The sequence below is a fragment of the Centroberyx affinis genome, unplaced genomic scaffold (assembly GCF_046629955.1).
Source record: "Centroberyx affinis isolate AG114_WGS23_722 - 3 ecotype Tasmania unplaced genomic scaffold, CSIRO-AGI_Caff_v1 ptg005216l_1, whole genome shotgun sequence".
Taxonomy (NCBI): Eukaryota; Metazoa; Chordata; class Actinopteri; order Beryciformes; family Berycidae; genus Centroberyx; species Centroberyx affinis.
The window spans coordinates 118,664-138,669 of record NW_027282595.1 but is presented as its reverse complement, the minus strand read 5'-3'; the positions used below and the strand labels follow the sequence as shown (position 1 = coordinate 138,669).

Below are 20,006 nucleotides of genomic sequence, written 5' to 3'. Positions count from 1 at the left end.
AGGACAAAACCCTATAGGCCTATTTATACTGCCATAGACTACACTAGCTGTTGGCCCGTTACGACCTGAACTGATGACAAAATGTACTTATTGTAAGTCGCTATGGACAAAGCGCCTGCTGAATGACACAATGTAGTAGCAATGTAACCTATAAGCCCATACATCCAAATATAGGCAATGTTTCTAAAAATATGGGTGGCATGTTCTAACCCATTATGGCACAATACGCTTGAAGAGGGCGCGCATAGAAGAGGAAAGGACCGTGGCCTGTTTGTAAGCGGCCCACTCTTGAGTCCAGGTGGGCCGGCAGCGCAGCGTCTTCATTCTCCCCCTGTCTCTCTGAACGCCCACCAGGACGCTAAACATAGACCGCTGACCCACACGGCCGCTCCTCCACTGCGCCCGTTACCGGAGAACAGCTCGTAGGAGTTTCGGCTACTCCAGAGAGAAAAAATCAATTGAATCCGAAGCAGGCGGAGGCAACCCGTCTCTGAATGGGTGTTGAATGGGTGCGGGAGTCCTGGCTACAACCAGGAACACTCCGAGACCACGCATGGCCAAGGACGAGGCGGATAGGAAATCCGAACCGCCTCCCACAAGCATACACAGTGTTAGGATATTCAGTGATAGATGTGGCAATTCAATTGCATTGGATCAGGAACTGCAAAGTTTGGCACTAGCCATATAGCCTTAGTGCATCCAAATGTGATCTTGCAGTTTTAATCAATATAATGGAGAGCAAAGATCCAGCAAAAAATAATTCAAGACCAATGTTCCTTCTAAGCTGATAGTCTGATGACCAAGGTCTAGTAATTTATCACATGAACAAAATAATAATATCTTGTCAGACATCAGTCATTGCTCCACTTTGCCCCCAAAAATTTCATCAAGCAGGTTTGGAAGTTTTGGTGGCAGATGATATTAGATACAGCGACTTTGCAATTTCGTGATCTTGGAACGGAAAGATTCTCCAGAGTGCAGTGCTGAGATATTAAGCGTCAAAGATTTGACAAGCCAGTTGGCAAAACTGTCGTGTAGCCTACTTTCTATCTTTTTAAATATTCAACCCCAAAAGATACTTTAAAAAGGAGATAGCACACCACACAAGCATAAAGTAACAGTGAAAGATGGTGAATATATGGACAACTCAGTTTTGATTTTTTTTTTTTTAAAGAGAGAAAGAGAGAAAGAGAAAGAAAAAAGTCAGAAAGAATCTTAATTCCAAGCTCACGATACACTGCAGGTTGGTGTTTGGTGAACTGATGCGCTTGTTTCTTGCATTCAGAAGAGCAGGATACATGGCAGTGTCAGTGTGTGTGTGTGTGTGTTGTATAATGCGCGCATTAAAGAGAGATGTGGAAAGAGAGGAACAGGAGAGCGAAGCATACGTGCGTAGCCTATTGGCTGGATTACGCATCTAGATGAATAAAACAACAGCAGTACAGTAGGTGCATCATCCCCTGCGACCGGGAGAACAATAGGGGTCAACTGTAAAAAAAAAAAAATCACTAACTCTATTCAGACTAATTTCTCACTGAGAGCGACCACATCTGACATGATAACTGTCTGGAAATAGACTGGCCGGACCTAGATTTGTGCAAATACTATGCGTCGATATTCATCATAAACGCAACATGTGGGAGGAAAGACCTTAGTCATACAGGCCAAGTTATTTTTGTCCATGCTAGGATCTTCTGATGTTCACCATTGCAGGTTAAAGCAGGAAAGCCGACTTCCTCTGTATGTTCCGTACCCCTGCAGTGCGTACCCAGCCCGTATTTCGTAACATATCAAAGTTGCGGCAAACCAGAGCTTATATAGCCTGCACATCAGCCCCGTCCGTGCCGCCGGCTTGTCTCTCCGGTGCTCTAGCGCCACCGAAAGGACGGCTGGGGTAACGGCAGCCGTGGGAGCTGCTGGGAGTGCGGAGAGCCTGTTGCGCAGTACAGTTATGTGACTGCAGAGCACGGGGGAGAGGGGAGAGAGAGATGTGGAGATGCAGTGATCAGAGCGTTAGGGCTGTGGATTACTGTACTGCATTACTGTACTGAGACAAAGCCAGCGTCGACCAGGGGAACCTGACACTTCGATCCCTATATCCTGATGTTATAAAACCATGAATATGTATGGAAAAAGTCCAATTTGATATAATTTGCCACCAAAACTTGCAGACAGACTGACAAGATATTATTTAATCAGTGTGATAAATTATTAGAAGTATGTCACCAAACTGTCAGCTCAAAGGAAACATTGGTTCTGATGCTTCCTGATGTGACTTTTTTAGATATAACTTCCAAATGAATGCCTGTAATTTTTGCTTGATCTTTACTCTCTTTTATAATGATAGAAACTACAAGATTAAATTTAGACCCGCTCGGGCTAAACTATGGCAGGTGTCCATACCAAATTGGCACTCAAGAGTAGTTTCCAAAGCAGGCAGATGCAGTGTGTCACAGACAGTCCATATAGGCTACTACACCATATGTTGAAGCCCACAAATGAGTCCTGACTGTATGTGTGTATTGCATGAGGGCAGGCCCATCATCTAAACCAGAAATGACGGCCTCCGGCCAGTCTAAATGAGTACAAGGAGGGTCGCAATCAGGCTTAATAAACTAAAAACCCCAACAGATGTCCAAAATAATTACCACAATCCGTCACCCTAAGACAAAAATAGGTGATCTTTAAATATTTTGCATTATTAATGGCCTGCTGTAGTAATGTCATCAAACCCTGCCACCCCCGAACCTCAATTAGCGTTGCGGATATTGGAAGAGCAGATCAAAGGACCGAAGAGTCATTTTTCCACTCACTTTCCTCTCTGCTCTGGCGTCACAGGTTGGCAAAATTGTAGTTTTTATTGATAGCATATGGGCATATAAGGCCATGTACACCACAGAGTTCGATAATTATAAATAGTATATCCTGGCAAGTTATTTCAAAGTCTAAGGAAATAAGTGTATGTATCTACCTTGGGATGAGAAAATGTATATTAAAATAGCAGTAAATATACTAATGAATAAAGTCTCCTGGGATAAGCCCATATTTCAAAATATATTCTTGGATGAAATATCCTGGGATAAGATACATTTGAATATATTCCATGTCAAATGTATTTTTGTACCATCTACTTTAATACATGTAAATTCATGTAGAACATATATGAAAGTGTCCATTTCCTCCATATATTGTATCTATATGGTTAAAAGTTACAAGATTTTTATGTATGTGTTTTCCATATATGTCAATACACAAGTTGTCAATACACAAATTTACCTACACAAAGTATGTTTGTGAAATGTATGCACATAAATCAGTTTACATTTACAGTACAAGATGACAAATCTCCTCTATTCTCCTCTATTCTCCTCTAGTCAAAAGGAATTTACATTCACTTCAATACCAAACAAATAAGAATAGAGGTATCTACAGTGTTATTATCATTCAGTATTGTTGCATTTCCCTTCATCAAGACAATTTGCAGCCAAAATTGCACACTGACTCTTCTTCACTTTTTGAAAACTGAAGAAAAAACTCTTGATCTTGGTGTGGAACTTCAAATAAATTTCATTCTCTCTGCGTCAGCAAGATGGCCTAGATCTTAGAGACAGGATAACCCAGGGTCAAGTCCCTGTATCAGCAAACAACCCCCTGCTGAGGTGTCCATGAGCAAGTCACTGAATCCCTACCAGCTCCAAGCGTGCTTCTGTACGACCCTGACCTCTGACCTCCCTGAAGAGTGGTCAATAGGGATCAATGAGGGCAAAGGGATCCGTAGAGCATCACATCATCATCGCCAGTGCCAGCAGTGCGCTCAGGAGGGCTCCGGATAGCGAAGCAAGCGCTCCCCCGGCACTGAACGCCGGAGCCCGGTTCTTATCGTTGCTGGTGACCACTGGTGGGCTAGTATGAACCACTGGTGGGCTAGTATGAACCACTGGTGGGCTACCACTAGTCTGCTGCGGCCCCTGGCAGTGCCTGAGGTCCGTGCCCAGGCAGGCGGCGTAGGCCATGGCGTGGGCGATGTAGTTCTGCTCATGGACGCCCTGGAAGAGGTGAGCCATGGGCCCCCGGGCGAGCACCGGCACGTCCTCCCCGCCGTGGGTGTCCGACTCCATGGGCGCCGCAGACTGATGCACGTAGTCTTTATTTTCTGACACAGAGACAGAGAACAGTTTAATTGACTTGAACTCAATTGTGACTGAATGTTTTCTAATTATTGGTGATAAGAAACGTTATTGATCCATGTGGGGAATGTGGGTCGTTGCAGCAGGGAATGTAACAGGCCCAAGCAGGGATGAAAACAAAAAGATAGAATATACATAAAACAGAATAAAAGCAATACAAACAAAATCGAAACAATTGTGGGGTTATGTGATCATATGCAGCTGACAATTTCAACATGCTAGCATTCATTTCTATTGATGTTTGTTTAATTACTACTAGCTGCTCATGTCTGTAATATTAGATTATTTGATACTATATTGCTTTGGCAACATAGGTTTTTTTTCTTGGTCAGTAATGCCAAATAAAACAGATTTGAAAATAAATTTGGAAATAAATGAGAAAAAGAGACACCACAAAATAATACCAGGAAAGGTTATATTATAGGGCAGGAATCTAAACACAGAAAAAATTAAAAGGTCATTCCAGTAGTTTTTAAATAGTTTTCTCCTTCTTCTTATGTGTTTCCAATATTTCTCACTTCAAACGCACTCAAGATAAAGAAAATAACGAAGTTTTAAAAATGACTGACTTCCGAAAGCTTTTGACTTTGAAGATTTAAAGAATACACTAACTTTTTGGTAGGTTGTCCCGTTGATTAGCTTCCCCATTATGTGATGAGAAAGACACCAAAATCATCCATGTCTCTGCAGTAGATCACTGGCTCCAGTGCTCCATGCTAACACTTTAGCAAACACTATGTTAAAGCAATATTCTTAGTTTTAACATGGAAGTTAACACTAAGCCTAACACTTGACCGCCAGGAAAACCAGAATATAAACTAATCACCAAGATTGGATGCAGCCGGACGAGTTTGTAGCTTCAGATTTTTACTTCCAGTTAATTTGAATGAGAACATGGTGGAGGCATGTATCCCTCTGCTATGTTCTCATCTATCAATAAAAATCCTATTTGAAATATGACCAAATGTCAGTTGAAAATCACAGTAGCAGGATCTGTTGTTAAATCTGTTCACAACGTGTTAAATGTGTTTTTGTGGCCTCAAATGAATTGGAAGTAAAAATCCGAACGCTACAAACTCATCCAGCTGCATCCAATCTTGATGATTAGTTTATATTCTGGTTTTCATGGTGGTCAAGTGCCAAGTAACTCCCATGTTAAAACTAATTGGAATATTGCTTTAAGTGATAGTACTCCACTAACATTATCTTCATAAGTATAAAGTTGTTACTATATGGCCAGTAGATTCATACATTTTAAAAATGAAATTTCATTAATTCAATATAGCTGATATAGCCAGGTTTATTTTTGGGACAATTTCAGGTGGGCAACCACATATTCATCCAATGCGCAGTGATTTTAGCTGTACACAGTCTATCACCCACCATCTTCACTTGCTATGGAAACAGGGAAAGTAGTCCCTGCTAGTTCAAAACATTATGCTCTTTCTGTATCATATTTCATGCAAATGTTACCAATCTCCTACACAAAAGTGCCAGGCTTATATCATTTAAGATTACTTACCATTTAGCTTTAGAGCTGCTACAAGTTGTTATGAGTGATAGCCTACCATCACTCAACATAGTGTATGCTTAAGCGTTAGCATGTAGCCTACTATCACTCAACATAGTGCTAAAGTGTTAGCATAGAGCCTACTATCACTCAACTTAATGTAAGATTTAGCTGTCTGTGTTCTCCTCACTTAACGGTAAGTTGACCAATGGGACAATCTCTAAAAAACTCCAAAAAAGCAAGTAATAACTGTGTCTTACTTGTGTCGACATTGCGGATGTCAGGACGCTTGCCGCTGGTGATTTTGTATCCAGGTCCGTTGCCGTATATCAGCGTGGTGTAAGGCATCATGTCTGTGGCCCACAGTGGAGATTTACCTGGAAGCACACAGCAATACAACCATACACTATGTTTAACTTCTCTTTTTTTAATTCCACCTTCTCTACTTTGATCTGAAAAACACAGACTCTTGGGAACAGGTGCATTCTCTATATAACATCTCGAGTTAATACACACACCATCTTTATCTCCAAACACACACACACACACACACACACACACATACACTTTCTCTCTTTCAATACACACTAACACACTCATACACACTTTCACCAAACTTACACATATATCACTCACAAGCACGTAGCCATGCTTTCTCTCTCTCTCTTACTCGCTCTCGTCCACACACACACATTACACACTTTCTGTCTCTCCAAACGTACACACTCACTCATACACACATACGGTATATACATGTTTTCTCTCTCTCTCTCTTAATCTCTCTCTCTTTGTCACACGCACGCACACACACACACACACACAGAGGGGTCTCCAGGTCCCCAGGGTGCTGCAGGAGGTCTACAGCTTGTTGAGTGTCTCAGTTTTTCTCTCCAGATGAGCCATTAGCCTAGTGAGTCTCCCTGCTGATGAAGAGCTCAGAGTTTCACCAGCGCATTAATCACTGCTGCACCGCTGGGAGGAGGAGGAGGAGGTAGAGGAGGAGGAGGAGGAAGAAGAGGAGGGTAAAATAAGGATAGGACAGGATGGAGGGAAAAGAGAGAGAGTGGAGAGGTGGTGCTGGCATGAGATAACACAAGGGTTCGATTAATGTGGGCCTTTTGTAGGTCGATACTGATATATTTTTGGATTGAATCTTTAAATTTCATGCCAAACAAATTCCCAAAAAATACAAGTATTCAGTGTTTTCCCCAGAATGTTATTCTTGTCAGGGTGGAAAAGCCTCTGAAACAGCATTCAGACCATCATGGGACACTAAAACTCATTGAAATCCATAATAATGAAGTTCTTTAATTTTCTTTTACAAAATAAAATGTCATTGCAGGTTTTGTAGACTAGTTGTGGTCAATATATCAAAGGTGACACTGACACATCGGCCTAAACCTAGACGACACCTTCTTTCCCTCCATGCGTTAAGTTCATCTCAGGTCTCCAGCCTCCAGGTAGAAGAGGAAAGACGGATGGAGAAAGTGAGAGAGCGGGGAGGAGGGATAGAGGGAGGGAGGCAGCAAGTGAAGTCCATAAAGAGAAAATCAAAAGGGAGATTAAGAGGCGAGGAAGATTTAGAGAGCAATGCAGGGCAGGCAAACTTAGAGGAGAGAGAGAGCAAGGGAGAGAGCGAGAGAGAGAAAGAGAGAGAGAGGGGAGGATGGTCACAGACAGGTAGAAAGCAGAGAGACAAGGGGAGAGCAGAGGGATTGAAATAGAAAGGCGAGGGAGAGAAGGGCTGCTGGCTGTATGTGTTTACCCAGGCTGTAATTGCAGGGGAGAGAAGGCAGGGGAAATGTCAAGCCGCCGGTGGCACTGGCAGACTGGAGCTGAGAGGAAGCTCGCACAGCACCGAGAGGCATCACACACACACACACACACACACACACCGACAAACACAAAATGCCACCTCTGGTGTCTGCTCTACTGTCATGGGGTATAAACGCACCTGGAGGGGGGGATGGATGGATGGAGGGAGGGAGGAAAGGAGGAATGGGAGACGGGGGGGGGGGGGGTTCTCCTGTCATGTGTGGAACAGGACAGGAGTGGGTAGATTTGGTAGCTTGGTAGCAAATCAATGCAATATTTTAAAAAAATGCATCACTGTCAGGACTTGCAAATTCACTAAACCCTGTGCTATAGCAAAGTCCCTGCATCTGATGTGTTTTGCCATAAAGAATTCCAAAACCTGCTCATATCAACTGGATTTCTGGGGACAAAGTAGAGCAATGGCCGATGAATGACAAGATATTATTATTTAGTTAATAGGCCACTAAACTATCAGCTTGGAATATTGGTGCTGGATGCTCCCTGGTGTGATTTTTGATCTAGCAACTTTTGCTTGATTTTAGCTCTACATTATAATGAAAAAAAAAAAAATCAAATGTGGACTGACTTAGGCTGAGGTATGGCTGTTGTTGGGGAAGCTACTTTGAAAGTTTTACAAGCTACCAGTTACTTCACAGTGGCAGAACTGCAGTAGAGTTATGCTCAAGACAAATCTAGTTTTGTTAACTAAAGTTACTTATCACATGACTGCAAAAAATGCCACTGATTAGGATGTTAGCAAAAATAATCAATTGAAGAAAGAAAGGAAGGAGGAAGGAATTCACTGTTTTTAGTTTCTGACAGCTGCCTGTGAGAAACTCAATCAGCCAATCTTAGGATGAAAAAATGCAATTCCCTGTTCCTTTTTAGCCAAAAATAGTTAGGAGTTGCAGTACTTTACTACACTTCAAAATGACAAAAAAAAACAACAAAAAAAACAACAACAAAGAACCTCAAACAATCCAAACTCGAATATAGTTGAACTACCATTAAGCTACTGCAAAAAGTAGTTAAACTACTACTTTAATTACAAGTAGTGAAACTCCCCAACACTATGGCAGGTGCCACACCTTGCTGACAGCCATGTTCACTGAGTGAACATACTTAGGTATTAGGGGCAGAATTAGAGGCAGAACAGAGAAATAGAGGAAGATATTTTTTAATTACCCAGAATGCTGTTCCCTCTAAAGGGGTATCCTTGGATGCTAAAAGGGTGGGAGTGGTCGGCCATGACGATGGTGAGAGTTTCTTCCTCGTTGGTGAGTTCGAGGCCCTTGGCTATGGCGTTGTCGAGGGTCACCGCCTCGTGCAGCGCCATGGACGCCCGGCCGGAGTGGTGAGCCTGGTCGATACGCCCACCTGACCCAGAGAGGGGGGGGACAAGGACGAACACTGGTTAGGCACTGGTTCCTGGTGCTGCTTGTTAGTTTGAGTGACAGACAGGACAACAAGAACTGATTCTACATCGATGCTTTCCCAGGAAATGAGAAAAGAAACGCTCTTTGTGTTGTCAAGGAAACGAAACCGTGAATGCTCAACTTCTTTTATCCTTATTCAGCCAGGTAGTCTCATTGAGATCGCGATGTCTTCTTCAAGAGAGACCAGAGAACAAAAAGAAAATGCACAATACAATTCAGTCACACATTCCAGCAGTCAAACAGCAACATACTGCACATTCTACAAAGCATTCACCAACGTCACAGAAAATGTGAGATATCATTGCTTTAAAATCATTTAGGGGGAAAAAAACTTCTAATTTCAGAGTGTTTAGAAATTGCATAATACCAGAATCCGGACTTGCCAATATCAGAGGTTTTTTTTTTTTAGAGTATTTAAATCTGATCAGTCCTGGGATCTGGTACCAGAATTACCGGATTTGAAATCAAGCAGAGATGTGAAGTACAAGGGTATAGCTTCAAATGTGCAGCCTGAAAGATACATGTAGCCTAATACAATGCATTTCTCTTCTCATTGTTAGAGATGAGCAGTTTTTTATATAAATGTATGTCTTGTACCCCACTTTCTCCAGTAGTGAACCAAAGCCAGATATTTAGAATGACCCCATTTGCTGGGAAATCAAGCTGATGCAAAAATACAAAAAGAGTCCACAGAATCTGGAAAAGCAAACCTGTGTGTTTTTAACTCGTATGACTTTCTTCATGCCTCTGCCCCCTCCGTGAGCCCCGCTCCAAAGTGAAGTAGACTCGGGTTAATAAGTTGCGGTCCCGGTGAGCTGGCGGTGATTGGGCGCGCCATATGCCCGCTTCTATTTATACATCGGGCTGTTATTTTAAAGCCATTGTGAAGACACTCAACAGCACCACGGAGTCCCCCGGCGGCTGCCTCAGATTAAAGGGGAGATGGATGAGGGGGCCGCGGAGCCGGCGGTGTGGAACAGAAACACGTCAGCCGACCGCACACCACTAGCCCACACTGCGGCAAACCCATTGAGCTGTATGCAGAATCAATGTCAAGTCACCGGATGTGCTGCAGGTACACATTGTTCTCTAACTCCATGTATTTCGGAGGCTTGCCTCAAACTAACCCAGTTCCAGTATCGATGTCGCCATCGTACGAATGCACAAACATATTGGCAGCTTGACATTTCAACAAATCAAATCAATGACTGTACAGGTGTTCAACTGCCACTTGAACTTACTCACTACATGATTATTATAGGATCAATTAATCAATCGATCTACTGCCTATTTTTAGCCGGAGCCCCTCCCTTCTTCCCCCCACCCTAGGGATTTCATTATCCCCACTTTGTCCGATTGATTGACAGATTGGGTGATGATGGGGAACGTGCGGAAGGCGGACAGGGTCGGACGGAGCTTTTGTCCTCACCCTCCACCAGCAGGAAGAAGCCCCTGGGGTTTTTCCGGAGGATGCGGATGGCCTTTTCCGTGGTCTCGACGATGGATGGGTCCATGCGCGCGTCTCTCTCCGCTTCGAAGCGCAGATCGCCCGGCTCAAACAGAGCTGAGGAGAGGAGGAGGAGAGAGACACAGCAGATAAAGAAGCTGCACTATAGGCAAGATTTTTAGGTAAAAAATACACCCGGCTAATCAGTCTAAATCACAAACTGGGGCCGCGACAGAGAAGAGCGTGCTGTAGATTTTGCCCAAACTACATTTTTGTTTTGGGTTTAGTCGCTGGTGGAAAATCTTCTCGGCACACAGAAAGTGACAAATCAGAACTGAAGCAATAATCGATTGCTCAAAGCTGGACTCACCACAGATGGTTGAACCTCTTCACCACCTCCACCCCACCACACACTAAGAAGACATTTACTACAACATGCTACATGATTTCTGGCTAATGAAGTCCTTCAAACTTTAAAAAATCCTGAATTATCTCTTACTGCCACTTGGGGCTGCCAAAGTGCAAAGTTGCCTAGTGCAGCTTTAAGGTTCGGACATGAAGATCAGTCCATGATAACTTAGAGAATACTTCATGCATACAGTATATACACTAGCTAAATAATAAATATATAAGCTGTGCCTGTGCTGACTACACTAACCCGGTATTTTCCATACTTTTCTATCCGTTTTCCTTTCCCCCTCACTGAACTCTCTCCCAATTGTCTCCAAGGCTGTGAACACAGCCGACGTCCACTTGCGTTCCAGCAAATAACTGTATGGTTGATAACACATCTGACTATGTGAGGAGTGTTTTCTATTTCTTCGAGACTGTTCTTTCTCTCAGACTGTGAGAGACTGTCACTCCATGCAGACTGCAGTAAAAGCTATATCTATTTTATTCTAGTACTGAGGTGTGTGCTATTTGTAAAAGTTTCAGATTGCATTAGTATCTGGACCCTAACAAAGAGCGGTATTGGATGTACTATACAGTAGTAATACTCTCATACTCTTTATTATCATTATTAGATATTTAGCCTAAAATGGATTTAATGGATTTCTAAAAGATATTTAGATATTTTGTCATTTTGAATGTGAATTTCATCAAGTTTGGGTGATGTCAACAAACACTGTTGCCTACAAACCATAACTATGACATAACTCTGCTATACTATGAAAACATTATCTAGGTCAGGTGGTTTGCAGGAGGTGAGAGATGAGTAGTGGGATGAAATGAATCGAGTGAGCGAGTGAGTGAACCAAGGACACTACTTGGCTTATTGTTGTTGTGGACTTCAAGGGATCGACAGGAATGTTTGGCCTTCATTTACAAACCTCTGCTGAAAAGAAAAGCAAGAGAATGCAAAGGGAACGGACGAAAAATTACTCACCCATGAGGTAGTCCGTGGTGTCAGGGTCGACCGCGTCAAAATCTGTTCTGTTCCACACGTAGCGGGCTACCTGTGGCACACACACACAAACACACACACACAGAGAGGGAAGAGTAAATGTCTTTGTGTGTGTTATGAGATTTTCTTTGCTGCATGAGTCACTTTCTGTTGTACAGTGTCCTCAAACTGCGCAAAGTTTACTCACCTACTTGTAGTTATTGATTAATTCATGTGTGGCCCTTTTAAACATCAATATCTTATTGTCAGATTAATTGTGATATCTTGGTATAAATACTGTAAACAAATGAGACCACTGTTTCTCAAAATGAAGACTAAATTTCCCAGAAACCCCATTGCTTCCTGACACTGCCCTCTTCGTATTCTTTGCTTCTTTGGTCAAAGTTTTGTCTTTGTTTTTACTGAAGACGACAAACATGTTGGAAGTAATTTTTCCATCAACCTTTCACCATCACCCTTCTTCCACCATCTGCCAGAAACTCTGAAAGCTTAACTTGGTTTACACAGGAAGAACAGCGCCCTCTTCCTGTTTTGTGCCATAAAGCAACTTCTTGTGCCCTAAAGCAATCCAGCAGATTTCCCGCCAAATTTGACCCAGTGACACACATTGTAAAACGCAGTGTAGAGGTCGCTAGAGGCTGCCAGTCTTCTCAGCAATAGTCTTGTTTGTTTACATTAACTATACTAATGTCTCAAAATTAATGCAGTAATGATTTATTGATGTTAAAATGCTACATGCAGCACCTTAAATTAAGTGTTTGCATGTGCATAAGTGTGCCATTCTTGAGTGTTACTTCACTCTGTTGTTGTCTGTAGAGCTTCATCTCACTTAGTTTAACTGTCTCTTTCTTGGATGAATACAGATGGATAGAGTGCTTTCCGATGTCAGGCTGACTAGATACAGACATGACTGGTTTGTTCACAATATATTTATACTGGCTATAAATAAGTCACCTCCCTTTGACTTTTTGCAGCTTTTCTTTTGCTACGAAATTTGTTCAAAATACATCTCCACCTAAAAGTTCAGATCAGTAGACTTTCTCTTCTCTAATTCTGCTGTGGAAGTCAGTGTAGGAATTGGACAGAAAAAAATCTTTTGAATAGGGCATCCTCTGTACTTCTATATATAGTGATGGAGGGATGATGGTTTATTTTTTCTTTGAGACCTCAGCAACTGGAATGCCATCCATAAGTGACACAGCTACTCCACACTGTGCTCCAGCCTACACTCTAAAACCCCATTAAGATGTGTCGAAGGGAGCCTGTATACTTCCTAGCAAGAAAGGTAAAATCTGTAGCTTTCCATCGACAGAAACTGGGCGAGAGAGACAGAACGATCATCTCTTTTTTCCTTTACTCAATAACACATTAACATACGCTCGCTCTCAGGCTTGCCTTTCCGATTTCACACCTGACTGCCCCCCGATTCCCAAAAGTTTTCACTAAGTTTGCCACTACTCCCTGCAGCTGCAGCTGTATATAAGGACGCTGAAAAATGAAGCTGTACCTTCCCTGTCTTCATACTCTGCCACTCGTCGATTAGGTTACGTCCATCTTGTCTTTTGCCCCTGATGGAGAAATCCCAGGGGTATTCTGGGTCCTTGGTGCCCTTAGGGGTCATGTACTTTCTACCACCGCCAATGATCACCTGGAAACACACACACACACACTTACCATCTACCTCCTAAAACACAGAATCCAATTTGAAAACACTGAAAAATCACATTTTAGCCCAGCTGCTGGCCACTAATATCGTGTTCTACTATTACATTATCAATACACAACTTTTACCAGGCATAAACTGGGACCTCTGAAAGCCTTACGTCTATGTCTGTGTTGTTAAGCAGCTGAGAGGCGATGTCGGTGCAGCCGGCCGCTTTGGCAGCGTCGGACATGTCGGCGTCGCTGTACCACTTCCTGCTGGCGCTGTGGGCGTAGCTGGCGGCCGGGGTGGCGTGCTGCACCCGCGTGGTCGTCACGATGCCCACAGACTTTCCTAGGAGAGAAAGGGTGATTGTGTTCAGTGAAATGACAGCATGTACATTTATATTTGTCCAGAGCGGAAGTTCATCACTGTTAGTGCTTCTTAAAGCGTCTCGTATACAGCTGCAATACACAAGGCCTTTTATGAACTCACTCTTACACACACACACACACACACAGGCAGATGCACAAACAGGCATGTACACACAAAAAAGGAAAGTTTTTCAAGGTTTCTTTGGTTAGGACAATGGTTTAATATAGAAACATAATGACCCACTTAACCTCTGATTTGTTAAAATGAAGATAAAACAAGCCAGAATAAAGAAGCCAGTGTGGTTCTTGAAGAATTCTTTGAATACTGTTGCTATGGAGCATGTCATGCATTCTTAAAGGGGCTAGGGCAGGGCTAGGGTTAGTGACCTAGCTAATCTATGACCTGTATCGACCTCTACTGGTGACCAGTAGGAATTGCAACAACATCGACTTGCTTCACCTTCTGTCCGAAAATGTTCACAACAGAGAGGTCTAAGCTAGCTCATTAGAGCAGAGATTCAACAGAAATATCTAGTGAAGAGGAAAATATATCACCATGCTTAATACTGGAATAATAATACTGCTTTGTCATTTGCTTTGTTGGCTTGAGATGCCGGTCGCTCACATGTAGCACCTTGTTGAGCAGTTAATAAACCAGTAGGTGGAGTCTTGAAATTCCAGTACAGTACAGGAACATACCCACCCATACTGGTACTGTACACAGTACAAGCCAGTGAGTGACAGTGAGTTTTGAATGCCAGATGTCTCAGCACATGGGCAAAGTAATCGTTGGTACTGATCAACAACCTCATCAACCGCTGCAGATATATTATGGTCATTTTATGTAATGGGGCAGTAAAAATCTCACTTATTACACCTTTAAATGGGTCTTTACAGGAGCATAAAGGGTCTATATAGAAACATTTAAGCAGTGCTATAAAGAAACCTTTTTAAAATGTTTTTTTTATGGCACCAAACAGTGTTCTGTTATGGTACACGCCTAAAGAGCCATTTTCTGGTACTACACACACACACGCGCGCACGCGCACACACACCCGAACAAAGTGAGTGTCAGTCTCCAGCGAGGTGCGGGGGTCAGGGTCGCGGCATGCTGCGTGTGTCATGAGATATTTATGGCCGTTGATAACAGGGGAACATGATAAGAGTCAAGGTGCTTCTCTCAGCAGGAGATTATCCTTCAGTCCAACCGGTGGCCGGGGGCGAGCGCTGCCCCGGACTCCCCGGTGGCCGGTTAATACCTACCGCTCTGACGGGGCACCGCGGCTCACAGCAGACCGCTCGGCTGTAAAATTGGGCTTTCGCTGAGGTTGTAGAAGGAGACACGGCGGATTTTCTTTTGTCAGAAGCCACGGCTAAAGTGTGACACGGCAAGTAGCCTCTTCAATACAAATACTCTGTCACGAAATCCCATTTAGTCGCAGCACCGTTTGAAAACAGGCCGCCATTATTTTCCCTCTGTACTGTCAGCCGCTACGTTTGCTCGCGTGAGTCTATCTGCATTAGCATATAGCCTAGGCCTACATTTCCAGTAACATTAGTGTAACAAATGTTGAGTTAGTGCATCCTTTTAAGTGGATTTGTAGTAGAAGTGGGCTTGTGACTGGGAGGTTGCCAGTTCAAATCCAATTACTGTCCAAGTGCCCTTGAGCAAGGCACTAAATCCTCCATCTGAGCAGCTCAGAAGACTGCTGGTTGTACTGGGCAGCTCCCAGGTGGGACTGTGTGTCACTGTATGAATATGAATCAGGGTGTTGCTGGACAAGAGCACGGAGCTCAGTCGACTTTCCCAGGATGAATAAAGGTTAAATATAATAATAATAATAATGTAGTGCCTTCTTGTTCTTTTATTCCCTTGTCAAAGCACTTTGTAAACTGCTTTAAAAAGCTGCTATACAAATAATGTCTATTGTTGTTATTATAATATTGTCCTGTAGTAGACTCACCGGCGTCTTTGGCCCATTTGAGGATGGACGTGACCTCGTTGCCCTTCTGGGTCTTGCAGACGCCGTTGCGGGCCGCTGCATTGACTCCGACGGTGTTCAGGTTGGTTTTCACTCCGCACAGGTAGGCTGTGGCTGTGGCTGCACTGTCTGGGATCTGGAAGTCTACACTGTAGGTCTAGACAGCGCGCGCGCACACACACACACACACACACACACACACAAAGATGAGCTTGAAGAAGAGAGGACAAAATATGATGAAACTGTAATGATCCCTGGCTAAATCTTTCATAAAACCCATTTTTATACACTGTAACAATTTTTTTTTATTCTTAATTCTTTGTCCTTTTTTATTATTGAATGATTTAATAGGCCTAACTAATTTCTGATTTCTATGCAATCTCATATTCTTATGTAATGTGTTTTACCTATGTAAAGCACTGGTAAACTGCCTTGCAAATAAAATGTAGGTATTATTATTATTATTATTATTATTATTATTATTATTTTATATGAATAACAGCATGTATCCAGGGTGTGTAAAATAACAGCAGTATAACTACTGATACAGAAACAACGTGTAGTAGCAATAATTCTAATAATTTTTATAATATATATATGTATGTGTAATATACAAACTATGAAACTATGAAATGCGTGCAGTATGAAATAAATATAAGATTCTAAAAACATCAAGATATATGCAATATATAACAGATGAGAAAAATATGAGAATATCAAAAGAAACAAATATAGGAATTTACAGCGTATGTATACTTTGTACTATGGTATGTAAATGCATACACACACCAAAGGTCCCACATATCCATATATCCCATATCCATATGTATACATTCACACACAAGGGCACAACTTGATGAAGAAAATAATATATTAGTGATCCCATTACCACATACTGCATCTCTATATTGGTATCATATATACATCAAGGTAAAAAGTACATAAATATGCATGGAGTGACACCTCTCTCACAGTGGATGCATGGCCGTGGGGCTGATCACCTCAATATTACAAACCTCTCTTCGAAAAGGTGACGGCACCCTTGGGTGGCTGGTGGTTGGCACATTAATAGTCTCTGGGTGTCTAGGTTTATGATAATGGATGGATTGTATGCAGGAGATTATTGGGCGTTTATGCATATTTGTTTGTACGTTTGTTCAATTGCGTATGTGCATGCATGCAGACATCTGTCCATTCATCCATTTGTGTGTGTGTGTGTGTGTGTGTGTGTGTACCTTAGCTAAGCCCACATGGGGGAAGGTGTCCATGGTCATGACCGTCTCCTCTCCCGTCTGGTTCTGCAGCTGTCCCTTGAGGATACGAGCCGCCGTGTAGGTAGTGATCCCCATACCTGACACACACACACACACACACACACACACACACACACACACACACACACACACACACACACACACACACAATGTCCTCTGTTATAACTGGGGTGTAGGTTTATCTTTCTGTTTTTCTGGTTTCTCTGGTTTTCTAGTGTGTGCCAGTCTGTATGTAGTGTGTTCCTGCTAAAAAACACAAAGTCATATTCCTTGTAGGTTTGCAGTATTCAGCCAATAAGAGCAATCCTGTTTCTCTACAAAAATAAGTGTGTTTTTTAGTACTGAGTGTCCCAGCTGCATGGTGCAAATTGAGACAGGAAACAGGGGAGAGGAGCGCCGAAATAATAAACAAAAAAGTGGGTCAGACACCAATTCCTGACTCTGTGCCATTACCCATTCAGCCAACCGAGGCTTTCTAGTGTTTTGTAACCCACCGTCTCCCAGGAAAAACAGGATGTTCTTGGCCACATTGGTGTTGAGCTTCCTGTCCAGCGCCGCCTGCAAGGTCTTCTGGGCCTGCGACCTCCAGAACTCCGGGTTCTCCTCCTCGACTATTGGAATAGAGACAGATCAGCGCTGGGTCTGTTGCTCCATTGACAGGTAATGGGACCAAGATACACACATGCTCATATCAGGCAGTCAGTATCGTCCACCTCTGATATCATGGAGTTTGATTGATTACATATTGTAGAGTTGATTATTTCTTATCCTGGGTAACAACCCTATTAATCCCCTGCAGATATTTTATGGTCATTTTATGCAGTGCAGCAGGAAAAATCTAACTTAGTGCACCTTTAAGTTTTACAGCATGACAGTTGTTGAACAAATAACCAACACAAGCAACTTGAGGACAAAGGATGCATACTGTACAGCACTAACACTACACTTTGAACAAACCTCAAACAACTATATGACAGATACAGAGATTCAGAGAGCTGTTGTGTGTGTGTGTGCATCCTGCGGAGATCAGTGGGAATGGGATTAAAAACCCCATCGACTGCTCTTTGTTCAGGCTCTGGGGACGTGGATGTGTGTGTTTGCGTGTTTGTGTGCAGCAACAGCTGTCACACCTCGCTAACACGCTCTTTTATCTGCCGCGGTGCGTCTCCCGCGCGCGGGTAACAGGTAGTTCGGTACAGCAGTCCACTAATACAAGCTGAATACTGATAAAAATCCACTTGCACAACTCCGCAGTACTTCAGAATGCTGATTTAGAAACTTTGCCCCTTACAAAACAAGCGGGTAAGGAGAGTAGAGAAGAAGAGGAGTGCAATTTGATTGTGAGGGATAAAAGGAAAGGTGGAAGCATCAAAAAGGAGAGAGGGGAGAAAGAGGACAGGGCGAGCGTTGAGTGGCTGCTGATTAAGTTTTAACACAGAACTTTGAAAAATAGCCAAAAAAAAAAGGGAAGGATCATACATCAAGCCCAACAATTTTTAGGCCTCTGTGATTTTGTCATGGAAAAAAACCCAAGGAGCACCAGGAGCTCTCCAAGGCAAAAACCATAGTAGCAGAATTTAGGATGAGCTGGACTTGAAAGAGGGAGAGTGAGGTCTTCTTATTTCCTTACCTTTGGCGGCGCAGGAGCCAAACGCCACCAGCAGAAAGAGAGACACGGTCGCCACTCTTGCCGACTCCATGTTCAGGCTATAGAGAACTGCTATTCTAACCCAAGGAACCTAAGGAAATAAGGGACACTTGCAGCCGCTCACCTGCCAATCATCTTTAACAGCATGTCATAAACGCATAATGACCCATAGGCCTCTGGGAAATCCATGACCTCTGCCTGCATGATCACAGACTGAAAGTGTAGTGATCGGAGTTGGGGTTGAAGTGTGCATAAGGCTGATGACATTTCCCTGCATGAGATAGCATGGAGCCAGGTTTAATCCAATGTATTTGACAAATGGTTTTAATGTGGGGAATTATTTATTGATGGCTTTTTACAGTTTAATAGATACAGATAGTGTCAAGCTTTTATTTATGGCATTATTTATGAACAGGATGTGCTGGAGATCAAGGGAATGGCAGCAAGTGCACCAGGCATCTGGGAAAAAGCGGACGTGTGTGTGTGTGTGTACTGATCATAAACGGACTATCAATGAGATAATAGAGCAGGGGATACAGTTATGTAAGTGAGACAGACAGAGTCCACTGGGACTGGACTGGACTGGATGGCAGAAACACTGGACTATGTATTTTCCTATGGATATATTAGTAAGAAAACAATATTTGAAATCCCAACTGATTTCTTGTTTGATTGCTCCATTTCAAAATCCCCCCAAAAATCTTACTGATAAAGATAAAGCCAGAGGTAACATGACCTGAGCTGATGCAAAAGGTCGCTCTACTTTTTATTCATCAGCAACTCCATAACCAGCTTCAAGCACACCACACTTCACGTGGATAATGGGACATTCATCAATGCTAATGTGATCACCTGATATTCCCACTGAGTTCAGTGATTAGCCTTGTAAATTTGGACTGAGGCATGGGCCATTAATGGTGAGGAGTGTGGTAATTTGTAAGCATGCAAAATGGCTTAAAACCCATGAATTAGCTGGGGATCACATATTTTTTTCTTACCAGTGCAAATTGATATAGATACAAAAGTCACATTCAGGACCAATGTCCCCTCTAAGCTGATAGTTTGGTGACTTATGTCTAATAATTTATGACACTGATCAAATAATATCTGGTCAGTCAGCAGCCATTGCTGAACTTGACCCCAGAAATGTAGTTTCTGGGGTCTGGAGTCAGTTTTTCTTTTTTAGAAGTTTTGGTTGCAAATGATATTAGATGCAGGGACTTTGCCATAGCTCAGGGTTTAGTGAAGTGACATCTCTGTTATAAAAACAGACTGCCCGCATAACA

At 42.7% G+C, this 20,006-nt stretch overlaps 1 protein-coding gene across 1 annotated transcript; it reads right to left on the bottom strand.

Moving 5' to 3' along the window:
- Positions 1–3,782: 3,782 nt before the first annotated feature.
- Positions 3,783–18,772, bottom strand: alp3 (alkaline phosphatase 3). The gene is made up of 11 exons (XM_071546326.1): positions 18,703–18,772; positions 17,567–17,683; positions 17,034–17,149; positions 15,781–15,955; positions 13,624–13,796; positions 13,308–13,448; positions 11,783–11,852; positions 10,378–10,512; positions 8,698–8,889; positions 5,958–6,074; positions 3,783–4,153 (listed from the first exon to the last, which is right to left on the bottom strand). Exons 1-11 carry the CDS (start codon positions 18,770–18,772, stop codon positions 3,783–3,785), a joined length of 1,677 nt encoding a protein of 558 aa, XP_071402427.1.
- Between the last annotated feature and the right edge of the window lie 1,234 nt (positions 18,773–20,006).